The sequence below is a fragment of the Pogoniulus pusillus genome, chromosome 5 (assembly GCF_015220805.1).
Source record: "Pogoniulus pusillus isolate bPogPus1 chromosome 5, bPogPus1.pri, whole genome shotgun sequence".
Classification (NCBI taxonomy): Eukaryota; Metazoa; Chordata; class Aves; order Piciformes; family Lybiidae; genus Pogoniulus; species Pogoniulus pusillus.
The window spans coordinates 881,679-906,813 of NC_087268.1; the positions used below are offsets into that span (position 1 = coordinate 881,679).

General features: G+C 51.4%; 1 protein-coding gene across 1 annotated transcript in view; it reads left to right on the forward strand.

The window, feature by feature from the left end:
- The window catches only part of CD86 (CD86 molecule), a 65,304-nt gene extending 40,172 nt beyond the window's left edge, over window positions 1-25,132 (forward strand). The window contains exon 7 of the mRNA XM_064142986.1: window positions 24,889-25,132. Within this exon, the coding sequence (XP_063999056.1) occupies window positions 24,889-25,132 (244 nt within the window). The remainder of the gene's footprint in view (window positions 1-24,888) is intronic.
- The last annotated feature ends 3 nt before the right edge of the window (window positions 25,133-25,135 follow it).

Below are 25,135 nucleotides of genomic sequence, written 5' to 3' on the forward strand. Positions count from 1 at the left end.
AAAGACAAGGTGAGACTGGGCATCAGCAGCTCTTTCCAGAGCTGTATGCAAGAGACACAGGCCCCTGCCAAGAGAGCAGAACGTTTCCAAAGGAGTTTGGAGGTGGCCCTGAAAACGTCCACGCAGAACAACTCTGCCATGGCAGCAGGGGGCATGGACTGGATGTGAACTTACTGGGTCTCTTCCATCTCCAGTTTCTATGAAAACAGTCACCATTCTTTAGCAATATGATAAATATTTTAAAAACCATAGCTACAAACTAAATAAAACATATTAAATAACAAGTTCAGCCAATCTAATCATGACTTTTCAACTTCTTAAGCCAAGACAGCAGGAAGGAAGAAGGAACAGGCTCGAGATTTTGAGTCCTCTTTGTTTGAGGCTAACTCACATAGGACACACCTTCATGAGACTTATTCAATAACATTTATGGAGCTGGGCTGGAGTTGTTGTTGGATTGTCCTCAGCCCACAGGGTTGCTGGTTTTATCCAATGCGCATTGGGTGCTGTCTCTCCCTAGCAGCCTTTAATTCAGATGTTGCCTTGTTTATGTTTCACTCCTAGAGCACTGGATCTCGGGTTTGAGCAGTGTAATACCACTCTGGTCCTTTCAGCATCGACTCAGCTGATTCTTTTCTTCATTCCAGTGCTGACCAAAACAACATTGACTGCCCTTCAAGAGAAACTCTGCTCCTCTGTAAGAGAGCTGTGTGTTGCAGATGCACAGACTCCATGGTCCTCAGCAGGGAAAGAGGAATTTTTGGCTTGAAAAGCAGAGAAAGTAATTATTTGAGCACGTGGTGTATCCATAAAGTCTGGCAGCAGTGGAGACTTGTGATCCATGGGACAGCCACTAGACAGTGATATAGCCACATCCACACAGCCAAAGCAGACAGAGCTTCACGTCCCCGTGACAGCCCCAGCCTCTCTTCAGTGCTTCCTTCACAGCTGAACAGCTCAGACTTTCTCTGAATCCCAGTCAAAACTCAGCTTCTGAGCACTCATCCCAGAGTCTCAGCAGGGAGGAAGGCTTGATGAAAGCCGTTTCTCCTGTGAAATCAAAGATGAGGAACAGACATAGGGCAGGTGTAGCCAATCTCCCTCTTGCACACTTCTGTGAACTTAGAGAATCACAGAGTCTGTTTTTTTAAAGACTTTAAAGATCAGGGAGTCCAGACACTAACTACCAAGTCTGGTGCATGTCTTTGCAACACTTGCAGGGATGGGGATTCAGCCACCTCCCTGGAGAGCCTGTCCCAGTCTTTGAGAGCCATTTCAGGAAAAAAATTGTTCTCCCAGCCAACCTAAACCTCCCCTGCTGCAGCTGGAGGCCATTCCCTCTCTTCCTATCACTCGTTACTAGGGAAAAGAGACCAACACCCACCTTATTCCCACCTCCTTTCAGGGAGCTGCACAGAGAGAGTCTCCTCTCCAGCCTCCTTTTCTCCAGCCTCAACAACCCCAGTTTCCCCAGCTGCTCCTCACAAGACCTCTTCTTTTACCAGCTTCTCTGCCCACACTCCAGCACTTCAATGTCTTTCCTGAAGAGAAGGGCCCAAAACAGAGCCCAGTCTCGATGGTGTGGCCTCACTGATGCAGGGGGACAATCACTCCCCTACTCCTACTGGTCACACTGCTCCTGGTAGAAGCCAGGATGCTGTTGGCCTTCATGGCCACCTGGGCACACCGCTGGCTGATCTTCAGTCAGCTGTCAAACAGCACCCCTAGGGCTTTCTCTGCTGGGCAGCTTTCCAGCCTGGATACTTCATGCCTGGATAATTTTCCCAAGCCTGGATATTTTTTCCTAAGCCTGGATAATTCATGAGATTGTTGTGACCCAAGTGCAGGATGCAGCACTTGGCCTTGCTGAATCTCATATCATTGGCTTTGGTCCATTGATCCAGCCTGTCCAGCTCCCTCTGCAGAACCTTCCTACCTTCAAGCAGATCAGCACTCCCAGCTTAGTGTCATTTGATATAACCATGTCTCAAACACTGGGCCACACAAAACCTATGGCATAAATTCTGTGGTTGGCTAAGTTGGCACAGGTCAGGGATGAAGACAGCAATAGCTGACTTACAGATGTTGCAGATGAGATTTGGAATGGTACCACAAGCTGACATCTGATCTGGGTCATTCCCTGTTTTGAGTTCACATTTTCTACCACCTTCCTTGTCTTGTCCCCATAACTATAGCTAAAGCATTATTTAAAGCAACCTTCTTCCTCCTCTCAGTCTTAAAAATCTTCAGTTTTGCTGCTGCTGCTGATTTGGTGCATGAAGAAATCTCTACAAGAGTTTATTTTGGTTTGGCATTCAAAATACTAACACTTTTGGCTGCTGCTGGGAAGTGTTAGGCTTGTTTGGGTCCCTAAATGAAGGTTTAGTTTAACCTTAGTAGGGGATAGAGAAAATCAATAGAATTGTTGATTAGATGCACCCCAATTCGTGAAACGCTATGTGAGGACCTAGGAGGCTTTCAGTCCCTTGGCAGTTCTGTTAACACAGGGAGTAATCATTGCAGCTCTAACAACATTTCTCCTGATATGTGTTGTATCTCTTTTGGGCAATGAGGACTGGGCTTTCAGGGCAGATCCAGACCACCAGCTCTGGGCTACAGAATGGCACTAGAGTCTGAGTATAGGGCTACATGCTACTTTTCCTCAAACCCATCCCCCCCTCCACCTCCTGCAATGCGTTAGGCAAAGAAGTTTCAGACATAAAGGATGCAGCAATGGCAAAAGACATTTGCCTGTGCTACGCTCTCCAACGGTGTTGGCAGCTCTTAGGACACGCAAAGCCCAAGTCGTGTAGTTGCTGCCAAACAATGACACATTTCTTTCTTTGCATCTCCACTCTTCAGGTGTAAGTGAAGTGCCCATTCAGAGGAATATGGTGACTCTGGAGCTGTGTGCATCCACACAGCCACACGGACTGTCCCCTGTGCTCTGTGCCATTGCTCTCTGTGCCATCGTTCTCCGTTCCATCGCTCTCTGTGCCATCTCTCTCTGTGCCATCGCTCTCTGTTCCATCGCTCTGTGCCACTGCTCTCCATGCCATCGCTCTCTGTGCCATCGCTCTGTGCCATCGCTCTCCATGCCATCGCTCTCTGTGCCATCGCTCTCTGTGCCATCGCTCTCTGTTCCATCGCTCTGTGCCATCGCTCTCCGTGCCATCTCTCTCTGTGCCATCGCTCTCTGTTCCATCGCTCTCCGTTCCATTGCTCTCTGTGCCATCGCTCTCTGTGCCATCGCTCTCCGTGCCATCTCTCTCTGTGCCATCACTCTCTGTTCCATCGCTCTGTGCCATTGCTCTCCGTGCCATCGCTCTCTGTACCATCGCTCTCTGTGCCATCGCTCTCTGCTCTCTGTTCCATCGCTCTCCGTTCCATTGCTCTCTGTGCCATCGCTCTCCGTGCCATCTCTCTCTGTGCCATCTCTCTCTGTGCCATCGCTCTCTGTTCCATCGCTCTGTGCCATTGCTCTCCGTGCCATCTCTCTCTGTGCCATCACTCTCTGTTCCATCGCTCTGTGCCATTGCTCTCTGTGCCATCGCTCTCTGTACCATCGCTCTCTGTGCCATCGCTCTGTGCCATCGCTCTCCGTGCCATCGCTCTCCGTTCCATCGCTCTCCGTTCCATCGCTCTCCGTGCCATCGCTCTCTGTGCCATCGCTCTGTGCCATCGCTCTCCGTGCCATCGCTCTCCGTTCCATCGCTCTCCGTTCCATCGCTCTCTGTGCCATCGCTCTCTGTTCCATCGCTCTCTGTACCATCGCTCTCCGTGCCATCGCTCTCTGTGCCATCCTCTCCGTTCCATCACTCTCCGTGCCATCGCTCTCCGTGCCATCGCTCTCCGTGCCATCACTCTCTGTTCCATCGCTCTCTGTTCCATCGCTCTCTGTTCCATCGCTCTCCGTTCCATCGCTCTCCGTTCCATCGCTCTCTGTTCCATCGCTCTCTGTTCCATCGCTCTCTGTGCCATCGCTCTCCGTTCCATCGCTCTCTGTGCCATCGCTCTCCGTTCCATCTCTCTCAGTGCCATCGCCAGCTGCCGGGCGGCTCAGGAAGCGGCACCCGGCTTTCTCTGCACCCCGGGGGCTCTCTGCCTCGCCCGGCCGAAGCACGGTTCCCGGGCAGCTGGCCCTGGGCCGCTACCTGCGGGCGCAGCGCGGAGCGGGGCACGCCCGAGCGGCACTCTCCGCCCGGCGTGGCCCTGCCGAGCAGGCCGGTGCGGCGCGGGAGGGCTGGCCCGGGGCCCCGGCCAGGGGTTCCTCTCTCTCCCCCACCCCCTCCTCCTCTGGCCGCCGGTTCTCCCGAGAGGCTGCAAGTGCAGCCGCGGCAGCCGGGGGGGCTGGCGGGGGATGCTGCTGCTGCCGCTGCCCTGCCCAGTGCCGGAGTAAGGGCAGGAGCTGGTGGCGGCAGGCGCAGCCCCGGCGGCTGGACGAGGTGAGCGGCTGGTGGGGGGCAGGCGGGCGGTGGGCCTGGGAGCGGGGCTGGGGCCGGCAGCGGCGCGGCCAGAGCGCTCCCGCCGCGACCAGCTCGTCCGCTCGGGGGGAGCAGCGCCGGGACGGCAGCGGGGCGAAGCCTCGCCGTGTTTGCCGGGGATGGAAGGTAACCGCCGCGCCGCTCCGGAGCCAGCTTTAGGGGTGCAGAAACCCGGAGAGGCAGAGACTCCCCAGAAGGGCAGGGTCAGGCGGGGGCAAGCCGAGGACGCCGGCGGCGTTCGGGACTGAGCCCAGCGGGTCATGCCGGTGCAGGCGTAACTCCGCAGAGAGACCCTCTCGGCCTCCCCTCCCCAAATCCGGGGCAGCAGGGTGACTTCTGGGGGCGTGTGGGACAGGGCGAGAGGAGAACTTCTCCCGAGTGCTCCAGCGGTGTTTTCTCTGGCCGAAGTTACCTAGGAATAATAGCGAGGGGGGAGAGCAGCAACTGGTAACCCAACTTGGGAGAGCAACAGGTTGCTTTACTGCAATCACAAGTGCTGGAGGGACAACAAACCCCCTCGAGCGGTTCCCCATAGAAGCTGTCAGACGGCAGCGTGCTGCAGCGTTGGTTAAATGCAGCAGGTCGTTTTGGGGAGCTCCTAGCGCTGCTGGAAGCAGATTTCACCCGGTGTCTGAATGGGGAGTTCTAAACTGAACGGATCTGCCTTTAAAACCTGGGGTTTGACTTCTGCGGCTAAAGGCTGGGAACTCTGGAATTGCTTTTGTATATTTGCTTGGAGTGTTGCCCTTTTGTGGGTGTTCTACCAACTTGGTGGTACATGATGCCCAGCCCTTCTACTCACTGCCAATCCCTGCCCCACAGAACCATCTCTCTCTGCTCTTCTGTGCAGTCCTGGCTCACACTGCAGTGCATACTGATGGACATGCTGGGCTGGATTTGGAAGGGTAGGGGAGCTAATGACCTACATCTCCCAGCCGTGCCCTCTTTGTGGTCATATGTGGGGGACAGCGTGTAGCTTTAGAGCTTTTGTTTCCCCATTACTGATTGTGTCTCTGTTGCAGTCAAGGCATTTTTGCCTCACTTGCATTTCACCACCTGGTGTAAATGCAGTGGGGATGTGCTAGGAGGGGCAAAGTTGGGGGGCAGCATTAGTGAGGCGTTGCTAAGGCTGTTTCTCGGGCAGTGCAGTGTCCCTTAAAGTGTTTATGCTAACTGTGGAAATTAGACTCTTTAATACGTGTTCTTGATTTAGGCAGACTCTTTTCACATGCTGTCCTACACTTGTCACCACTCTGCAGGGCTAAGCTCTTCTTTCAACGGGAAATGCAAGTCCCAGCCTTGGGGGTAGCATCCAGTTCTGTTCCCTGGACCTTCCCTGGGGTCTGGTTGTTGTGAAATCTGGATCTATACATCCCAGTTCTGAGAGTGGAAAAAGTTAGCAGGATGGTTATTAGGATTACTTTTGCTGAGGAGTACTGAGTGGTGGTGAAGTGATCTGGTGGCTGTTCAGGTTAAATACCATTTCAATAACTAGGTTACTTTTAGTTAATGTAATTGAAGTTGTTGAAACAGAGGTACTTTTAGGGCAGATTGATGGCTGTTGATGAGAAAGCATATAAAGCACCCCAAAGTAGTTTCTTTTCATTCTAGGACATGACATGATACTGGGCACCATCTATGAAATGATTAGGGTGACCCCAAGTGTGTAATATGGTTGTAGGTAACTCTTGTGCTGAAGCCTCACGGCCCAGTGAAAGAGTTTGGGCTCTGGGTCTCTCAGTCTTACACCCTTTGCACTGTTCTCAATCCCCAGCACTTTCTGGATACCTGATAAACTTGTTTGTGTTGTCTTATGAAATAGAAGCAAAAATGGCAAGTGAAGCAGTGGGAGCTTTCCAGTCTGCTCCCATTCCCTCTGCACCTTGGTTGTGAAGAATTGCATCTCCTGTTAGTTGCAAACAACCTCTTCTGCATAAGTTGATAGCCTCTCTCAGTCATTTATTAACTGAAAGACTTGGGGAATGCTTTAACTGCACTAATTTGTGCCCTGATTGTAAGAACATTATTGACACTCAAGTAGACTGAGGGGGATATTGAGGGACTGGTGGTAGCCTTAGTCTGAAAATCTCTGCCCATAATACCAGGGCTGATTCTGTATAAGCACATTTTCTCTTCTGCTGGGGAAGTTAGGATGGAGGAGCTGCTCAGCTCACAGAACTGAGGAGATGGCAATCTCTTCATGGGTATGTGAAGCGATAATGGAGGCATGATGATCTTGTGATTTAAGTGTGAAGATAATCCTGAGCATGGACACTGATCTCCAGCAAACCATTTCCTTTCCATTTTCTGGTTTTAAAAGTGGGGAGTAAGGCCTGGACCTCGTAGAGTCTCGTTGCAAATGTCTTGTTTAGAATCAGGGCTTCTAAAGCTCGTGGCAATTCCCATGCACAAAGCTCTGCATCCTTGTAAGGGATGGCTACCACACTGCAGCAGGCCAAACAGAGGAGTCTGGAAGTTTCTGAGCTATTTTCCTGCCATTCTGAGGAGGGTTCAGCAGGCTGTTGTGGTGCATAGGGTCAGGCAGCCACTTCTCCCTTCTGCAGTCATCAGCCAACCCTTGTAACTAGGTAACCCTGTAGCTGAAACTAGCTTTACTGCTCTAAATCCTTTTTGCAGTTGGAGAGAAAACTTTGTGCTACTGAATTTGATAATTTCTGTTTATTGATAGTTAGTTTGGAGCACCTGGGGCACATTAACAGAGACAGGCATATTAACCTGTCTGCCTACAGTGCCTTGCACTGGGACAGATACTGCTATCTAGCCTGGAGAAGGGGAGGCTCAGGGCAGACCTCATTGCTGGCTACAACTCCCTGAAGGGAGGCTGTAGCCAGGTGGGGTTGGGCTCTGCTGCCAGGCACCCAGCAACAGAACAAGGGGACACAGCCTCAAGCTGTGCCAGGGGAGGTCTAGGCTGGATGTTAGGAGGAAGTTGTTGTCAGAGAGAGTGATTGGCATTGGAATGGGCTGCCCAGGGAGGTGGTGGAGTCACTGTGCCTGGAGGTGTTGAAGCCAAGGCTGGCTGGGGCACTTAGTGCCATGGTCTGGTTGCTTGGGCAGGGCTGGGTGCTAGGGTGGACTGGCTGAGCTTGGAGGTCTCTTCCAAATTGGTTGATACTGTGATTCTTCTAGTGCTGAGAAATGTGACGAACATGACGCACCTCATGTGATTGTCTATTTTGGGCATGGCAGTTGGTAAGTGGGTGATAGAATTGTAGAATCAATTAGGTTCCTGAGCCAGGCCAGGATGCCACTGGCCCTGCTGCCCACCTGGGCACACTGCAGCTTCAGCTGCTCTGGGGTCCTGAGTGTTGTTTTCTTGGAAAATGCTAGGGTGTGTTAAGCAGAGCTGTGGCACTGATGGCACAGGCACCCACTGTTCTCTTGTGCAGCAAGGGAGGGCTGCCATGCTGTGGCCAAAGTCTGGAGGTAGAGCTGAGCCATTGCTCCCAGGACTTGCAGCGTGCAAGTACTCATGATTGCTGGTGAGAGTTTGCCTTTTAAGAGTGGCCATTCCAACACCGTGCCCAGGAAGTGGGAACTGGTGAGGGCAAGAGGAGAGGTGGGAGGCAGGGAAAAGAAAGAAGGACAAGGAAAGGAAAAGAGCAGAGCAAGGGTGGCAATGAACCTACCAAAGGGAACATTTTCCAGCGAGCAGTTCTGAATGTGATGTCAAAACATAACAACTGAAAGTTTTATTTTACTACACAGAGCTCAAATTCTTCCTTTGATCTCTGTACAAGCTTCCTTTTGGCATCTGTGGGAGATCAGTGGAGAGAGGGGAATGTGTAGTCTTGAATTTATGATGCAGCCAGTGGACACTCATGAACTGGAATTTGGTCTTCTCAGAAAAATTGGTACATGGCCATGAGGTGTTGAAGCCAAGCCTGGCTGGGGCTCTTAGTGCCATGGTCTGATTGATTGGGCAGGGCTGGGTGCTAGGTTGGGCTGGCTGAGTTTGGAGCTCTCTTCCAACCTGCTTGATGCTGTGATTCTGTGAAATATGTCAGTAGCAGATTGTGCTGTTTTTCACTCCCCAAAGATCAGAGGATGTACCTTGAATATGCTGCTTGGGGGATTCCAGTTGAGACTACTGAGCAGTGAAGTGGTGCAGGAGGCAGAGTGTCAGTATGTTGGCTAACAGAGATGAGGTCTCAATCCTTCAGATTTAGGCAGCAGCTGGATGACACTTTTGAGGGAGGAAAAATCTCAGTGTCTTAAGTGGGTGGTGAATATCTCAAGAAGCTTTTTGAGGACCTGAGCTTTAGTTCCTCCATGTTACTAACTGCTATCCCTTCCTCTTCTGGAGCATGTGCCATAACTGCATTTGTTTCACTTCAGCTTTGAAGTTTTGGTTCACAGGCATAAGAGCTGGAAGTGTTTGGTTTTCATTGAATCATAGAATCATTAAGGCTGGAAAAGATGTCTAAGATCATCAAGTCCAACCATCAACCCAACACCACCATACCTGCTAAACCATGTCCTAAAGTGCTGTGACATCTCCCTCTGCAGGGATGGTGACTCCACTGCTTCCTTGGTCAACCTGTTCCAGTACTTGACTGCATTTTCAGTAAAGAAAATGGATGTTCAAATGAATCCACCTAGCCAAAGTCATTCTTGCTGAGTTTGTGCCCTGACCACAGGTGGCATCAGTAACTCCCTGTCTGGAATCTTACATAGGCAGGATCTGTCATCATCTGTTTGCAGCAGCCAGAACGAAGCAGGTTATGGTTTGGGGGCTCACTTTGCTGTAGGTACTTTCATCACTTTCACTTTTCATTTGAGGCAATGAACTGTTTTGTGAACAAAGAGCAACAAAAAGTGGCCACGAGGCACGCTTCATGGGAAGGAGCTCACTACAACCAGAGATGCACATGCCTTGGTTGGTGAATAACGTGGAGAGAAGGGCAGTGCTTCTCCTTGTTGGGCTTCCTGTGCGCAGTGACCAAGCCTGGGTGTACCTGTGTTCAGCCCTTGGCAGAGCTGAGGTTGCTGTAGCTGAAGTAGAGCATGTCTGAAGTTGTATCACCAACACTGCACAAGGTAGCTGGCAGAGCAATGCCCTGAGAGATCCTGCAGTGGTAGCACTGAACCAGAAGCCATGAGATGTTCTGGAGCAGGTGTGGAGACCTGACAAGAGGCAGTGGTGGGCTGGGAGTTGAGGCATGCACAGAGCTGGCACTGTCCACTCGTTTACAGACCTGTCTGGATGAAATGTGGTAAGAACATCATCCCTTGTGTGACTGCAGGAGTGGAGAGGGTCAGTGAGCTGTGTCTGCGAGGCTGAGTGCACCACAGTTGGTATTTAGATGAGGATTGCATGCTTTTCATGTGCAATGTTTGCTTCCTTTCTCTCCTAGTGAATTGTTCCTTGCTTGTACATCAGCATCGTGGGTTCACTTTTGCAACCCTTGCTACGAGAAAGACATGGAAATGCTGGAGTCTGTCCAGAGAATGGCAATGAACCTGCTGAAGGGTCTGGAGAACAGGTCTCGTGAGGAGCCTCTGAGGGAGACTGGAGAAAAGGAGGCTGAAGGGAGACCTTCTACGACTCCCTGAAGCAAAGCGAGGGTCAGTCTACTCTCCCTAGTGACAAGTGATAGGATGATAGGAAATAGCCTCAGGACATTTAGGTTGGCTATCAGAAGAAACTCCTTCCCTGAATGGTTTCTCAGAGACTGGAACAGGCTCCCCAGTAGGTACTTGAATCCCTGTCCCTGGAGGTGTTTAAAAGCTGCAGCGATGTGGCATGGAGGGACATGGGTTTGCACCAGACTTGGATCAGTTAGGTAATAGTTGGCCTCAGTGGCCTTTGCCAGGCACAAGATGCCATGGTTTGGTGTTATTTGTACAGAGTTACTGCCCTTCAGTGACACAGAGGCATAGGACTTAAATTTCAGGATTCTGGATGGGGACTGTTGCTGCTGGGACCTACATGTCAGGATGTGTTTTAGAACCTTTAGATTGGTGACAGCTCCTGGCAAATGAGCTAGTGGTCATAGGATCAGTCAGGGTTGGAAGGGACCACAAGGAGCAGCCAGTTCTAACCCCCTGCCATGGCCAGGGACACCCTACCCTAGAGCAGGCTGCACACAGCCTCAGCCAGCCTGGCCTCAAACACCTCCAGCCATGGGGCCTCAAACACCTCCCTGGGCAGCCCACTCCAGCCTCTCACCACTCTCCTGCTCAACAACTTCCTCCTCACAGCCACTCTCACTCTCCTCACCTCCAGCTTTGCTCCACTCCCCCAACTCCTGGCACTCCCTCACAGCCTCAAAAGTCCCTCCCCAGGTTTTTGTAGCCCCCTTCAGATGCTGGCAGGCCACAAGAAGGTCACCTGGGAGCCTCCTCTGCTCCAGCCTGCACAGCCCCAACTCTTTCAGTCTGTGCTCACAGCAGAGCTGCTGCAGCCTCTCAGCATCCTCCTGGCCCTGCTCTGGACACACTCCAGCATCTCCACAGCCCTCTTGCAATGGGGGCTCCAGAGCTGGCTGCAGTACTGCAGGTGAGGTCTCAGCAGAGCACAGCAGAGGGGGAGAATCCCCTCCCTGGCCCTGCTGGCCACACTGCTCCTGCTGCAGCCCAGGCTCTGCTTGGCTTTCTGGGCTGCAAGTGCACACTGCTGGCTCCTATTGAGCTTCTCCTCCAGCAGCATCCCAAAGTCCCTCTCCTCAGGGCTGCTCTCCGGTGCACACTGCTGGCTTTCTGGATGCAGCCCTACTTCCATGGCTCTGTTTGAAAGTAAGTCAGAGCACATCACAACAGCCGTTTCAGAAATGGCTTTATTGGCCCAGGATTTAAGTATACAACTCCAGACAGTGAAAACAGTTGACACCAAATTGGCATTCAGATATTGTCTTTCATCCAAGGTTCTGAAAGAGCTTTTTAAAATGTCTAATTACAGCATAATTGGTTCCCATTTTCTACCAAGCAATATGAAAGTAGTACCAAAATACAGCTGCAATTTTCAGGTTCAGATTTCTATTGTTGGGTAATTAGATTCATTTTACACTTCATGTTCCTGATCTAAACATGGGTCTAGGTGGCAGCTTACATTCAAGTTTGAAAATAATCTGATATGCAGGCTCCATGATGGAAATGGGGAGATTCTGATGACCATTTAAAACATTTTAAAGCCTAATCTGGGATGAGACTGAACAAGGCCAAGTGCAAGGTTCTACACTTTGGCCACAATAACCCCAAGCAGTGCTACAGGCTGGGACAGAGTGGCTGAGAGCAGCCAGGCAGAGAGGGACCTGGGGGTGCTGGTAGAGAGCAGCTGAAGCTGAGGCAGCAGTGCCCAGGTGGGCAGCAGAGCCAATGGCATCCTGGGCTGGCTCAGGAGCAGTGTGAGCAGCAGGACAAGGGAGGTTCTTCTGCCCCTGTGCTCAGCACTGCTCAGGCCACACCTTGAGTGCTGTGTCCAGCTCTGGGCTCCTCCATTGCAGAGAGATGTTGCAGTACTGGAAGGTGTCCACAGGAGGGCGACAAAGCTGTGAGGGGCCTGGAGCAGAGCCCTGTGAGGAGAGGCTGAGGGAGCTGGGGGTGTGCAGCCTGCAGCAGAGGAGGCTCAGGGCAGAGCTCATTGCTGCCTGCAGCTGCCTGCAGGGAGGCTGTAGCCAGGTGGGGTTGGGCTCTGCTGCCAGGCACCCAGCAACAGAACAAGGGGACACAGCCTCAAGCTGTGTCAGGGCAGGTCTAGGCTGGATGTTGTTAGGAAGTTGTTGTCAGAGAGAGTGATTGGCATTGGAATGGGCTGCCCAGGGAGGTGGTGGAGTCACTGTGCCTGGAGGTGTTGAAGCCAAGCCTGGCTGGGGCACTTAGTGCCATGGTCTGGTTGATTGGCCAGGGCTGGGTGCTGGGTTGGGCTGGATGAGCTTGGAGGTCTCTTCCAACCTGCCCAGTTCTATGACTCTGTGGTTCTAAATCATGCTGTTTGTGACTGGGATTTGTGCTTTTAATTTTTCTTTGCTTTGAGAATTTGTCTCTGACTTCACCCTGTAGTTGCCAGGTAATTTATCACTCTGATGCTTACACTAATATTATGCCCCCTTCAGAAGCAAAGCAACTGCAAAAACTTATTCAGGGAACACTCCAAGAACAATGACTGGGAAGGAGAAAGAAATCATAATTCTTAGTTAAGCATGGCAGCAGTGCTGGTGTGTACCTAATGATGCACATTTCCTCCTAAATGAAGTATTTTAGATGATCAGGAGGTTACTTCCTGATGGGGAAAGGGATTATGAGATCTATATTTCTTAATGAAGGGAACACAGTTTCAGTGATGCAGCTGGCAATGGGATTAGGTAACTCAAGGCTCTAATCTTTTCCTTTCCATACTGTGGGCTGACAGAAATTGAGGCTGAACGTGGTGACCTAGGGCATCTCTCTGTTTGCCTCTGTACTTGTTTCATCCACCATGCTCAGGGAGTGCTGCTTTTAAATAGAGCTGTTTCTCAAGTTCAGGTAGCTCTTTCCTCAGTACCAGCCAGCTTCCTCAGCGTTCCTTTACCTGGGGGTATTCACCATCTCCCAGCACTCCTCCTTTATCAACAGCCTGCTGGAACCCCAGGCAGTGGCATACATGGCTGGGTCTGGCTTCCCTCTTTGTTACTGGATAAACCTATTTTTCTTTCATCTTCTCTGGTCTTATACCAAAACCAGCTTGGAGAATCTTGGGAGGACTTGTACAGCAACGTTTACTGAGGTGTAACTGTTCACTGCAGCTCACTGCCCCTTTTCAGTCAGACGTCTAAACTATGCTCTGAGAAGAGACCTTCTAATTCTGTACAGCTCCCTTAAAGGAGGTAGTGCCAACATGGGTGTTGGTCTCTTCTCCCCAGTAACAAGTGGCAGGCTGAGAGGAAATGGCTTCAGATTGCACCAGGGGAGGAGTAGGTTGCCTGTTAGAAGGAATTTCTTCACCGAGAGGGTTCTAAGCCCTGGAATATGCTCCCCAGAGTGGTCACTGAATCCTCATTCCTGGAGGTGTTTAGAAGTGTCAGAGGTGCAGTGCTGAGGGACACAGTTTACTACCAAACTTCACCAAGACTTGTTGGATTCAATGACCTCAAAGATCTTTTCCAACCAGAATAATTTGCTGATTGTATGATGGTTTTGTCTGCAAAACTCACTGCAGACCTGACATCTGTTTAACATACTGCATGTTCAGAGTGCATCTCAAATGGTTTAGAGTAGCAATCATATCTAAAACTATGCAAATGTTCTCTGTCTGACCAAAATCCACAACTATATCAAATGGAAAACCATACCCCCCCTGTTATTCACTGTGCCTTTATTCTTTCCTAAATGCCTGAAGAAACCAAAAGGATCTTGTAGATAGCTAAAGGAGCTCTCCTTCTTACACTATCCTCTTGGACCTTCTCTTCAGAAGTACTCTGCCTCTTCCAAAACTCTCCATTGATACGTATGAAATGACCCTAAAGTGCTGCCTGGGATGCTACTGTCCCAGGAGCACTGTGTGGTGATGTAAATAAAGACTACACAAGAATGCAGTGCTCAGGTAGCTGAAATTTCAAAAGGTGATTCTCATTGTGCTGAGCCCAGGCCTGCTAAGGATCTTCAGTGGTGATCTGGAGCAGGGGATTGAGGCCAGCGTCACTAAGTTTGCAGATGACACCCAGCTAGGAGCAGCTGTGGAGCTGTTGGAGGGTAGGAGAGCCCTGCAGAGGGACCTGGGCAGGGGACACAGTCTCAAGCTATGCCAGGGGAGGTCTAGGCTGGATGTCAGGAGGAAGTTGTTGTCAGAGAGAGTGATTGGCATTGGAATGGGCTGCCCAGGGAGGTGGTGGAGTCACTGTGCCTGGAGGTGTTGAAGCCAAGCCTGGCTTGGGCACTTAGTGCCATGGTCTGGTTGACTGGGCAGGGCTGGGTGCTAGGTTGGGCTGGATGAGCTTGGAGGTCTCTTCCAGCCTGGTTGATTCTGTTTCTATGATTCTATGAACCCCACTGCTGGAGCATGGTCACCTGGGTTAGGTTGCACAGGTGTGTTTTGAAAGTCTCCCGAGAAGCAGACTCCACAGCCTCTCTGGACAGCCTGGTCTTGTCTTCTGCCACCTTCACAGGCAGAGATTTTCTCTAGTTTTAGGTGCAACCTCCTGTCATTGCCCATTGTTCTATCACTGAACAGCACTGAAAAGAGCCCAATCCTATCCTCCTGAGCTCCTTCCTTTAGATATTTATGCACATGGACAATGGAGGTTTTGCAGGAGGTATATATAGAAATAGATCTGTGTTTTTGCATGTACATACATGCATATTTATAGTTCTGTATTAAACACTGGCACAGGGAGTGCTGAACTACCCCTGATCCCTTGGAGCATGTGTCAAACAGTGCTCAAACAAATGCTCCTCTGAAGCCCTGCACTGGACCTGTGTAACCATACTGGTTTGGAACCTTATGTCCTTGAAGACAAGATTCCATTTTTTCCCCCCAGAAAATAGAGTAGAATAGAATAGAACCAAGCAGGTTGGAAGAGAGCTCCAAGCCCATCCAGCCCAACCTAGCACCCAGCCCTGCCCAACCAACCAGACCATGGCACTAAGTGCCCCAGCCAGGCTTGGCTTCAACACCTCCAGGCACAGTGACTCCACCACCTCCCTGGGCAGCCCATTCCAATGCCAATCACTCTCTCTGCCAACAACTTCCTCCTCACATCCAGCCTAGGCCTCCCCATGCACAGCTTGAGACTGTGTCCCCTTGTTCTGCTGCTGGGTGCCTGGCAGTTGTACAGAGGTAGCCAGGAAGCTATACAGAGGTGTGAATCCCTTTGTTTTGTACTGATGCTCTTACTGAAATGCTGCTAATGACAGTAACAAGCTCTTCTGATACTCTTCTTTCAACAATCTCTCTCTAGAATCAATAATAGAAATCTTTTCTGTCTCTCCCTTTGCTGACTTCCTCTAAACTCTGAAGACAGACACACTCCCTTGATACTGATGTTCCAGACATAGCTATTAGTGCAGATGCAGAAATTGAATTTATAGGCTCAATGCTTTGAGGCTTCAAAGAGCAGGGTGGTTGGAGAGAGGCTAGCATGAAATAGTATACTTTTTCCAATTTCACTTTTGGGGAATGAAATAATATTTACAGAGAAAATAATGCAAGCTTTTTTTTTCAATTTGGATAGATGACTGTTAGCTGTTTGTTGTGCTCTGCTCTTGCAAACAGTAGTGCAGAAGCTCAACAGGAGCCAGCAGTGTGCACTTGCAGCCCAGAAAGCCAAGCAGAGCCTAGGCTGCAGCAGCAGCAGTGTGGCCAGCAGGGCCAGGGAGGGGATTCTCCCCTTCTGCTGTGCTCTGCTGAGACCCCACCTGCAGTCCTGCATCCAGCTCTGGAGCCCCCATTGCAAGAGGGCTGTGGAGATGCTGGAGTGTGTCCAGAGCAGGGCCAGGAGGATGCTGAGAGGCTGCAGCAGCTCTGCTGTGAGCACAGACTGAAAGAGTTGAGGCTGTGCAGGCTGGAGCAGAGGAGGCTCCCAGGTGACCTTCTGGTGGCCTGCCAGCATCTGAAGGGGGCTCCAAAAAATCTGGGGAGGGACTTTTGAGGCTGTGAGGGAGTGGCAGGAGTGGGGGGAATGGAGCAAAGCTGGAGGTGGGGAGAGTGAGAGTGGCTGTGAGGAGGAAGTTGTTGAGCAGGAGAGTGGTGAGAGGCTGGAGTGGGCTGCCCAGGGAGGTGGTTGAGGCCCCATGGCTGGAGGTGTTTGAGGCCAGGCTGGCTGAGGCTGTGTGCAGCCTGCTCTAGGGTAGGGTGTCCCTGGGCATGGCAGGGGGTTGGAACTGGCTGCTCCTTGTGGTCCCCTCCAGCCCTGCCTGATTCTATGAATCTAAGCGTTTGTGGCAAGGCTCAGTTTGCTGTTGGTTAGGTGGCCTTGGATCCCTGGAGGGAAGCTGTGGAAGCAGTATGCAATGCCATTATGGTAACTATCATTGGTCTGTTCTTTTGTTTTTCTGAGAAACAATGACTCAGCCTCGACATGCTCCATCAAACACGGAAGGAGTTAAAGCTTTTGTTATCTATTTACTGGCTGGGGAAGTAGAGTTTTCTTTCACTGCATGTAACACTGCAGAAGAGGTAGGTGACTAAGCAAGAAATGAAGCTAGCAAGAAGTAAAGCATATCCAGTGAGTTCTTGACATCCTCCTGATGTAGCTGTTTACTGGATGCCTCCCATGACTGCTTTCATAGCAATATTTTCATTGCTAATGGGTTGAGCTCAGAAGAAGTTTACAAATGCTAATGTTAGTCTGGGGCTCTTAGAATCATAGAATCAGTGAGGGGTGGAAGGGAACACAAGCATCAGCCAGTTCCAGCCCCCCTGCCATGGGCACTCTAGAGCAGGCTGCCCTGCTCTAGAATGGGACAATTCCAAAGGCTCAGAGAACTGCAGGTGTGTCTGGGCATTAACCAGCTGCTACAGAAGGAAGGCCCAGGAAATCACAGGTGCCATATCCCAGTATCAATTAGGTCACTGCAAAAAAGCAAGTCAGCATTCTTCCTAAAGATCAGCAGTGAGAAAATACAGTGTGAGCCATCTGACCCAGAAACTGCACTGTTCACTTAGAAACACACACTAGAATCACAGAATCAGTCAGGGCTGGAAGGGACCACAAGGAGCAGCCAGTTCCAACCCCCTGCCATGCCCAGGGACACCCTACCCTAGAGCAGGCTGCACACAGCCTCAGCCAGCCTGGCCTCAAACACCTCCAGCCAGGGGGCCTCAACCACCTCCCTGGGCAACCCACTCCAGCCTCTCCCCACTCTCCTGCTCAACAACTTCCTCCTCACAGCCACTCTCACTCTCCCCACCTCCAGCTTTGCTCCATTCCCCCCACTCCTGCCACTCCCTCACAGCCTCAAAAGTCCCTCCCCAGCTTTTTTGTAGCCCCCTTCAGATGCTGGCAGGCCACAAGAAGGTCACCTGGGAGCCTCCTCTGCTCCAGCCTGCACAGCCTCAACTCTTTCAGTCTGTGCTCACAGCAGAGCTGCTGCAGCCTCTGAGCATCCTCCTGGCCCTGCTCTGGACACACTCCAGCATCTCCACAGCCCTCTTGCAATGGGGGCTCCAGAGCTGGCTGCAGTACTCCAGGTGGGGTCTCAGCAGAGCACAGCAGAAGGGGAGAATCCCCTCCCTGGCCCTGCTGGCCACACTGCTGCTGCTGCAGCCCAGGCTCTGCTTGGCTTTCTGGGCTGCAAGTGCACACTGCTGGCTCCTGTTGATGCCTTGCAGAAAGACCAATAGAAGGGTGCTCTGTTTCGTTGGAAATGATTCCTTTAGCTTTCCAAAGAATAAGAGAGACAAATGGGTTTTCTTCTGAGGGTTTAGAAGCAGTCTGCCTTGACATTTTATCATCTGCAAAGGTAAAGATGCTGAGTCCTTCACAAGGCTCTTTAGCAGTGTTATCAGACACAACAGCACAAAATAAGCAATGAACTATTTGATTGAAATTTACTGCTTGCAGTCACTTCCTAAGTGTTTGTTGCCTTGGTTCTTGTGGTACTTTTTCACTACCTGCCTGGTATTTTCATAGAGATTTCCAGTTCACAGAATCCCAGGTTGGCTCAAGTAAAGGCTTGAGGCCCCAGGTTCATTCCCCAGCATCTCCACTAACTATAGGACAAGAGGAATTTGGCTTAAGTTGTGCCAGGGGAGGTTGGATTGGACACTAGGAGAAAATGCTTTTCTGAGAGAGTGGTGAAGAGTTGGAACAGGCTGCACAGGGAGGTGGTGGAGTTGCCATCCAGGGATGGTGTTTGGGAAGCCTGTAGGATGTGGCACTTCAGGCTGTAGTGGAGTGCTCATGGTAGCTGGGTTACGTTGGACTCGACGATCTTAAAGGTCTTTCCCAGCCGCAGCGAAGCCTGGATGAGGCACTTGGTGTCATGGTCTGGTTGATTGGACAGGGCTGGGTGCTAGGTTGAGTTGGCTGAGCTTGGAGCTCTCTTCCAACCTGCTTGATTCTATGAAAAGCCTGGCTGGGGCACTTAGTGCCATGATCTGGTTGATTGGGCAGGGCTGGGTGCTAGGTTGGGCTGGCTGAGCTTGGAGCTCTCTTCCAACCTGGCTGATTCTGTGATTCTGAGGATCTTTTTTCCATCAATAGATAACTTTGAAGATTCTGCTCTTTCAGTTTGTGTTACATTGACTCTTTTAGCTGGCTACAAATCTGGTAGGCTGTGGCCTAGCAATGATACATCCTTGAGTATTGAATCTGTGCAATCAAAAAGAGGAGGAAACAGGAGAGGAGAAGGAGTTTTTCAAGCGCAGTGTTTGCGCTTCCCCTTCGGAGCGTCAGTAGTTTTCATGAAAGTGAGCTCTCAGTGGAGTGACCCTCTTGTTCATCTCTATTTATCCTCCTCTGGGGCTTTGGCTTTGCTGTGTTGGGTTCCTAAGTCAAAACAAAGTGTCGCACACACTGCTAACGCTGCAGGTTTGGCTGCTATCTGAGCATCGAGCCAGCCTTGTTCTGCTTCACTACAGTAGCACCCACAGGAAAAGAGCTCTGGAGCTGGAACTGATCAAGGCTTTTTGTTTGTGCTGAAGACAAGCATACATGTGACCTAGACTTCAACTTCTGCAGTGCTGACACTACAGGAAATGCTCCTTTGTCAGGAAATTGATATGTCAGCACCAAAAGTAGTTGTGGCAGTTATAAGTAGTGACTACTTTTTTAGATGCTTTTCTGGTTGGTTTTTTAGGTACTATAAGAGGACTGTTGGGGCTGTGCAGGCTGGAGCAGAGGAGGCTCCCAGGTGACCTTCTTGTGGCCTTCCAGCATCTGAAGAGGGCTACAAAAAATATGGGGAGGGATTTTTGAGGCTGTGAGGGAGTGGCAGGAGTGGGGGGAATGGAGCAAAGCTGGAGGTGGGGAGAGTGAGAGTGGCTGTGAGGAGGAAGTTGTTGAGCAGGAGAGTGGTGAGAGGCTGGAGTGGGTTGCCCAGGGAGGTGGTTGAGGCCCCCTGGCTGGAGGTGTTTGAGGCCAGGCTGGCTGAGGCTGTGTGCAGCCTGCTCTAGGGTAGGGTGTCCCTGGGCATGGCAGGGGGTTGGAACTGGCTGCTCCTTGTGGTCCCTTCCAGCCCTGCCTGATTCTATGGTTGCATGACTCCCCATCCCTGAAGGTGTTTTAAAAGACACAGAGTGTGGTGCTAAGGCACATGGGTTAACACCTGCTTTGGTGGAGTCAAATGAGGGCTGGGCTTGGTCTTTTCCGACTGAAGTGATTCTTTAGTTCTATGACTGCCTAACCAACTGAAAGGTAGTAGCTCTGCTGAGCGACTTCATTCCTCAAGCACCAAAGTTTAGTTAATCTGCATCAGAATCCAGTCTTACACTGTTCTCACTCTGTGCAGTGACACCTCTGTAGCACACTGTAAACATGCTTGCAGCTCCTCCCCAGGGGTCTTGCAGTGCATCTGTGGTGAGACATGCAGCACCGCTGTCACCCTTCCATTCCCCACATACTGTGCATCGTTGGGCCCACGCTGACTGAGGAGGAACAATCCTCTTCAAGTCATGCAGTGGTTGCATACCCTGAAGAAATATGTTTTGGTTCTGGGTTTGGTTTTTTCCTAGATTGTTGAAGTCTGTTAAGTCTCTGGGTTTGGGTTTGTCATTTGCATCTCCCTGTGCATGTCTAGGGAGCTGAGAAGGCAGCGAGTTTGTTGCGCTTGGGATTCTCGCCAGTCTTTGTGAGATGGAAAATTCCTTCCTAATTCCATATCTGACTTTAAATTTGACCCTCAGCGTGTGAGCAAGATAGACCAACACAAGCACTTCAGAAAAAAAAGATCCTTTGTGTCCTAGCAGGACACTGGTGCAACTTTTTCCAGGGTTGCAGCCTAGCTGCTGCCAATCAGTGAAGCTTTGTCTTCCCTCGAGCATCCTAGAGAGTGTGGGTAAATTGGGACCAAAAAAAAAGAAGAATTGCCCTCTCCCTCCTGCAGGCTGTCAACAGAAGCCTTGAAACATGAGATTTGGTTATAGAGTTCATCTCAATGCAGAGCTACCAGAAAGATGAGTATGTTGAGTACAATACAGAAGATGAGTATGTTGAATACAATACAGAAGCAAAGCACTGGTCCCCGGGGGGAGGTGGAATTTGGTATATTTCGACATTGCAGAGAGATTGGGACAGGCTGCAGCCATGGGCTGAGGCCAATTGCATGAGGTTTAACAAGGCCAAGTGCCAGGCCATGCACTTTGGCCACAACAACCCCCAGCAGCCCTACAGGCTGGAGGAGGAGTGCCTGGAGAGCAGCCGGGCAGAAAAAGACCTGGGGGTGTTGATGTCCAGCCGGCTGAACCTGAGCCAGCAGTGTGCCCAGCTGGCCAAGAAGGCCAACAGCATCCTGGCCTGTGCCAGAAATGGGGTGAGCAGCAGGAGGAGGGATGTGCTCATGCCCCTGTACTCAGCACTCCTCAGCCCACATTTTTCCCCTCTGCTGCGCTCTGCTGAGACCCCACCTGCAGTACTGCAGCCAGCTCTGGAGCCCCCATTGCAAGAGGGCTGTGGAGATGCTGGAGTGTGTCCAGAGCAGGGCCAGGAGGATGCTCAGAGGCTGCAGCAGCTCTGCTGTGAGCACAGACTGAAAGAGTTGAGGCTGTGCAGGCTGGAGCAGAGGAGGCTCCCAGGTGACCTTCTTGTGGCCTGCCAGGATCTGAAGGGGGCTACAAAAAAGATGGGGAGGGACTTTTGAGGCTGTGAGGGAGTGGCAGGAGTGGGGGGAATGGAGCAAAGCTGGAGGTGAGGAGAGTGAGAGTGGCTGTGAGGAGGAAGTTGTTGAGCAGGAGAGTGGTGAGAGGCTGGAGTGGGTTGCCCAGGGAGGTGTTTGAGGCCCCATGGCTGGAGGTGTTTGAGGCCAGGCTGGCTGAGGCTGTGTGCAGTCTGCTCTAGGGTAGGGTGTCCCTGGGCATGGCAGGGGGTTGGAACTGGCTGCTCCTTGTGGTCCCTTCCAGCCCTGACTGATTCTGTGATTCTAGTGTGTGTTTCTAAGTGAACAGTGCAGTTTCTGGGTCAGATGGCTCACACTGTATTTTCTCACTGCTGATCTTTAGGAAGAATGCTGACTTGCTTTTTTGCAGTGACCTAATTGATACTGGGATATGGCACCTGTGATTTCCTGGGCCTTCCTTCTGTAGCAGCTGGTTAATGCCCAGACACACCTGCAGTTCTCTGAGCCTTTGGAATTGTCCCATTTTTCCATGAGTTGTTCAGTATCAACACTAATGGTTCGGAGAACTCCTCTTTGAGTTTATGTAAGGCTCCAGGCCTGTTGATTCAAAAACATTTAATTTTAGCAGCTCTCATCTCACATCTCCTTTTATTACCTACAGTGAATTTTGTTGTGCTGACGTAGTCTGGGATGATACATTCTCCAGCTCCACTCCAAGGGCAAAACAATGGACGAAGGACAAAATGTTTATTGGACATTTCCGCCTCTTTCCTTTGCCACTCACAGTTTGCTCCCCCACCCCTAGCCGTGGGCTGAGAGCCAGGCTCAAGCATGCTAATAGTTGTAACAATACCTCTTTCATTCTTCACCTTTCTTAACTGGTAGTGCTTCTCTGGCTTTAGTAACTTCTCTCCTTTATTAGCTTTGACTTTCCCCTTTCTTCCCTCCTACAAGTACTTTTTTCATAGACTCATAGAATCAGCCAGGTTGGAAGAGACCTCCAAGCTCAGCCAGTCCAACCCAGCCCTGCCCAGTCAACCAGACCAAGGCACTAAGTGCCTCAGCCAGGCTTGGCTTCAACACCCATAGGGACAGAGACTCCACCACCTCCCTGGGCAGCCCATTCCAATGCCAATCACTCTCTCTGACAACAACTTCCTCCTAACATCCAGCCCAGACCTCACCTGGAGACTCTGTCCCCTTGTTCTGTTGCTGGGTGCCTGGCAGCAGAGCCCAACCCCACCTGGCTACAGCCTCCTTTCAGGCAGCTGCAGGCAGCACTGAGCTCTGCCCTGAGCCTCCTCTGCTGCAGGCTGCACACCCCCAGCTCCCTCAGCCTCTCCTCACAGGGCTCTGCTCCAGGCCCCTCACCAGCTTTGTTTGCCCTCCTGTGGACACCTTCCAGTACTGCAACATCTCTCTGCAATGGAGGAGCCCAGAACTGGACACAGCACTCAAGGTGTGGCCTGAGCTGTGCTGAGCACAGGGGCAGAACCACCTCTCCAGGGGGTTGGAAGTGGCTGATCCTTGTGGTCCCTTCCAGCCCTGACTGATTCTGTGATTCTATGATTCTAACTCTGCTGCTACTGAGAACCATGTGGAAGCCCAGTGGATGGGAACCTGAATCCCATGGAGAACACTACCAAGTCTGGGCCAATTCTGGCATTCATTCACTTGCTGTGATAATCCTGACAACAGCACAGTCACTTGGCATCATGTCCACAGATCCATGCATAGATCCTTAGTCAAGGTAGGAGTTGTGAGTTTGGTTTGGGGTTTTGTTTGTTTGCTTTCTTTGTGCTGGTTGTTGTTTCTTGTTGTGGTGTTGGCTCTTTTTTTCTCCCTGGTTGCTTATATATGCACAACAGAGCTGGTCTGGGGTTTGGGCTTGTTTTTTTTAGTTGTTGTTTTCATCACGCTCCTGCTCCTGCATTTTTCCAAGCCAATTAGGCCATTAGCAGAGCTAAATGAGGCATGGAGCCTCCCCAAGTCACACTGCAGCCCCGGCCAGGCAGCGCCTGTAGCAGCGGAGCTGGCAGCCGAGCGCGGTGGCTGGGGAGCACTGGAGTGTGACCCTGGCTGTGCCACGCTGCCAGAGAGCACCTTCAGAGCAGGAGGGCAGGGGGGCAGTGGGCTGCAGCAGCCCTGCTATGGGGACAGACTTTTGAGGCTGTCAGGGAGTGCTGGGACTGGGGGGAATGGAGCAAAGCTGGAGGTGGGGAGAGTGAGAGTGGCTGTGAGGAGGAAGTTGTTGAGCAGGAGAGTGGTGAGAGGCTGGAGTGGGTTGCCCAGGGAGGTGGTTGAGGCCCCCTGGCTGGAGGTGTTTGAGGCCAGGCTGGCTGAGGCTGTGTGCAGCCTGCTCTAGGGTAGGGTGTCCCTGGGCATGGCAGGGGGTTGGAACTGTCTGATCCTTGTGGTGCCTTCCAACCTGACTGTCCATGTTTAAGGCTCTGTGGCTCATGTCACAGCCCAGTTTGCCACCAGTGGGAGTTTCTGACTTTAGGCAGAGGTGCTGGGGTGCAGCAAACATGACACAGGTACTCTTGCAGATGAAACATGCTCTCCTACCGAGCCTGCCGGTGCCACTCTGCAGTTTTTGTGGAGCACACTGTTTGCCTGGACATGTTTTGCTCTCTAGCCAAGGCCTTCACTGCTGTTGCCAATAGCAATGCACTTGTGCAAGACAGGACAAAAAAATAGTTGAGAGTGGACCTGCCACAGAGCAGTGCAGTGTCTGCCCAGCTGCCTACGTGTGTCGAGTGCAGAGGCATGGGAAGGATGTGAGCTTTGGCTCTCTCCTCCCATGGAAAGGTCCTTTCCAGCTGAAATGATTCTGGGTGGACCTTCAGTTAACCAAAAACCCTGAAACATTTCCAAGTGCTTGGGGGTCGCATAGCACGCAGAGTCATGAAATCTGGCTCCCAGGAGAACCTCCATCAACACAGCATTTCTCTACAGTACCTGCTTTTTTCAACCTAGGCAAAGGTCCAATCTGCCTAGGTATATTTACTGCATCCTCATGTAAAGGAATATATGCCTGCCTGGCTTCTGTGTGGCCTGCCTGGCCACCTGTGCCCAGATGGGCAGGAGAGCCAATGGCATCCTGGCCTGGATCAGGAGCAGTGTGGCCAGCAGGACCACTCCTGTGCTCAGCACTGCTCAGGCCACCCCTTGAGTGCTGTGTCCACTTCTGGGCTCCTCCATTGCAGAGAGATGTTGAGGTGCTGGAAGGTGCCCAGAGAAGGGCAGCAAGGCTCGGGAGGGGCCTGGAGCAGAGCCCTGTGAGGAGAGGCTGAGGGGGCTGGGGGTGTGCAGCCTGCAGCAGAGGAGGCTCAGGGCAGAGCTCATTGCTGGCACCCAGCAACAGAACGAGGAGACACAGTCTCAAGTTGTGCCAGAGGAGGTCTAGGCTGGATGTTAGGAGGAAGTTGTTGTCAGAGTGATTGGCATTGGAATGGGCTGCCCAGGGAGGTGGTGGAGTGGCTGTGCCTGGAGGTGCTGAAGCCAAGCCTGGCTGGGGCACCTAGTGCCATGGTCTGGTTGGTTGGGCAGGGCTGGGTGCTAGGTTGGACTGGATGAGCTTGGAGATCTCTTCCAACCTGGTTGATTCTATGACTCTATGAAAGCAGAACCAAGAAGGAAGCATGGAGCTCTGATGTGCATCTGGCATCACTTTCATGTCTGTCTTTTTCAGTTCTCAGAGATGGGCTCTCCTTAATGGTTACAAAGAAGGAAGGATCTCTGAACTGTTGCTTTGCCATGGAGAAGGTAGAGAGAGCAATATCAGCACCGTGGCTCCCGTCTTGTGGCTTATCTCCCTGCAGACATGTGTCCCAAATCTTCTCTGGGCTGTGTTAAGGAAAGGAAAAGCTTCAACACTGCAACATCTGCTTTCTTGCATCACCTTTTCCAATTCTGCACCCTATAACCCCCAGTGAAAA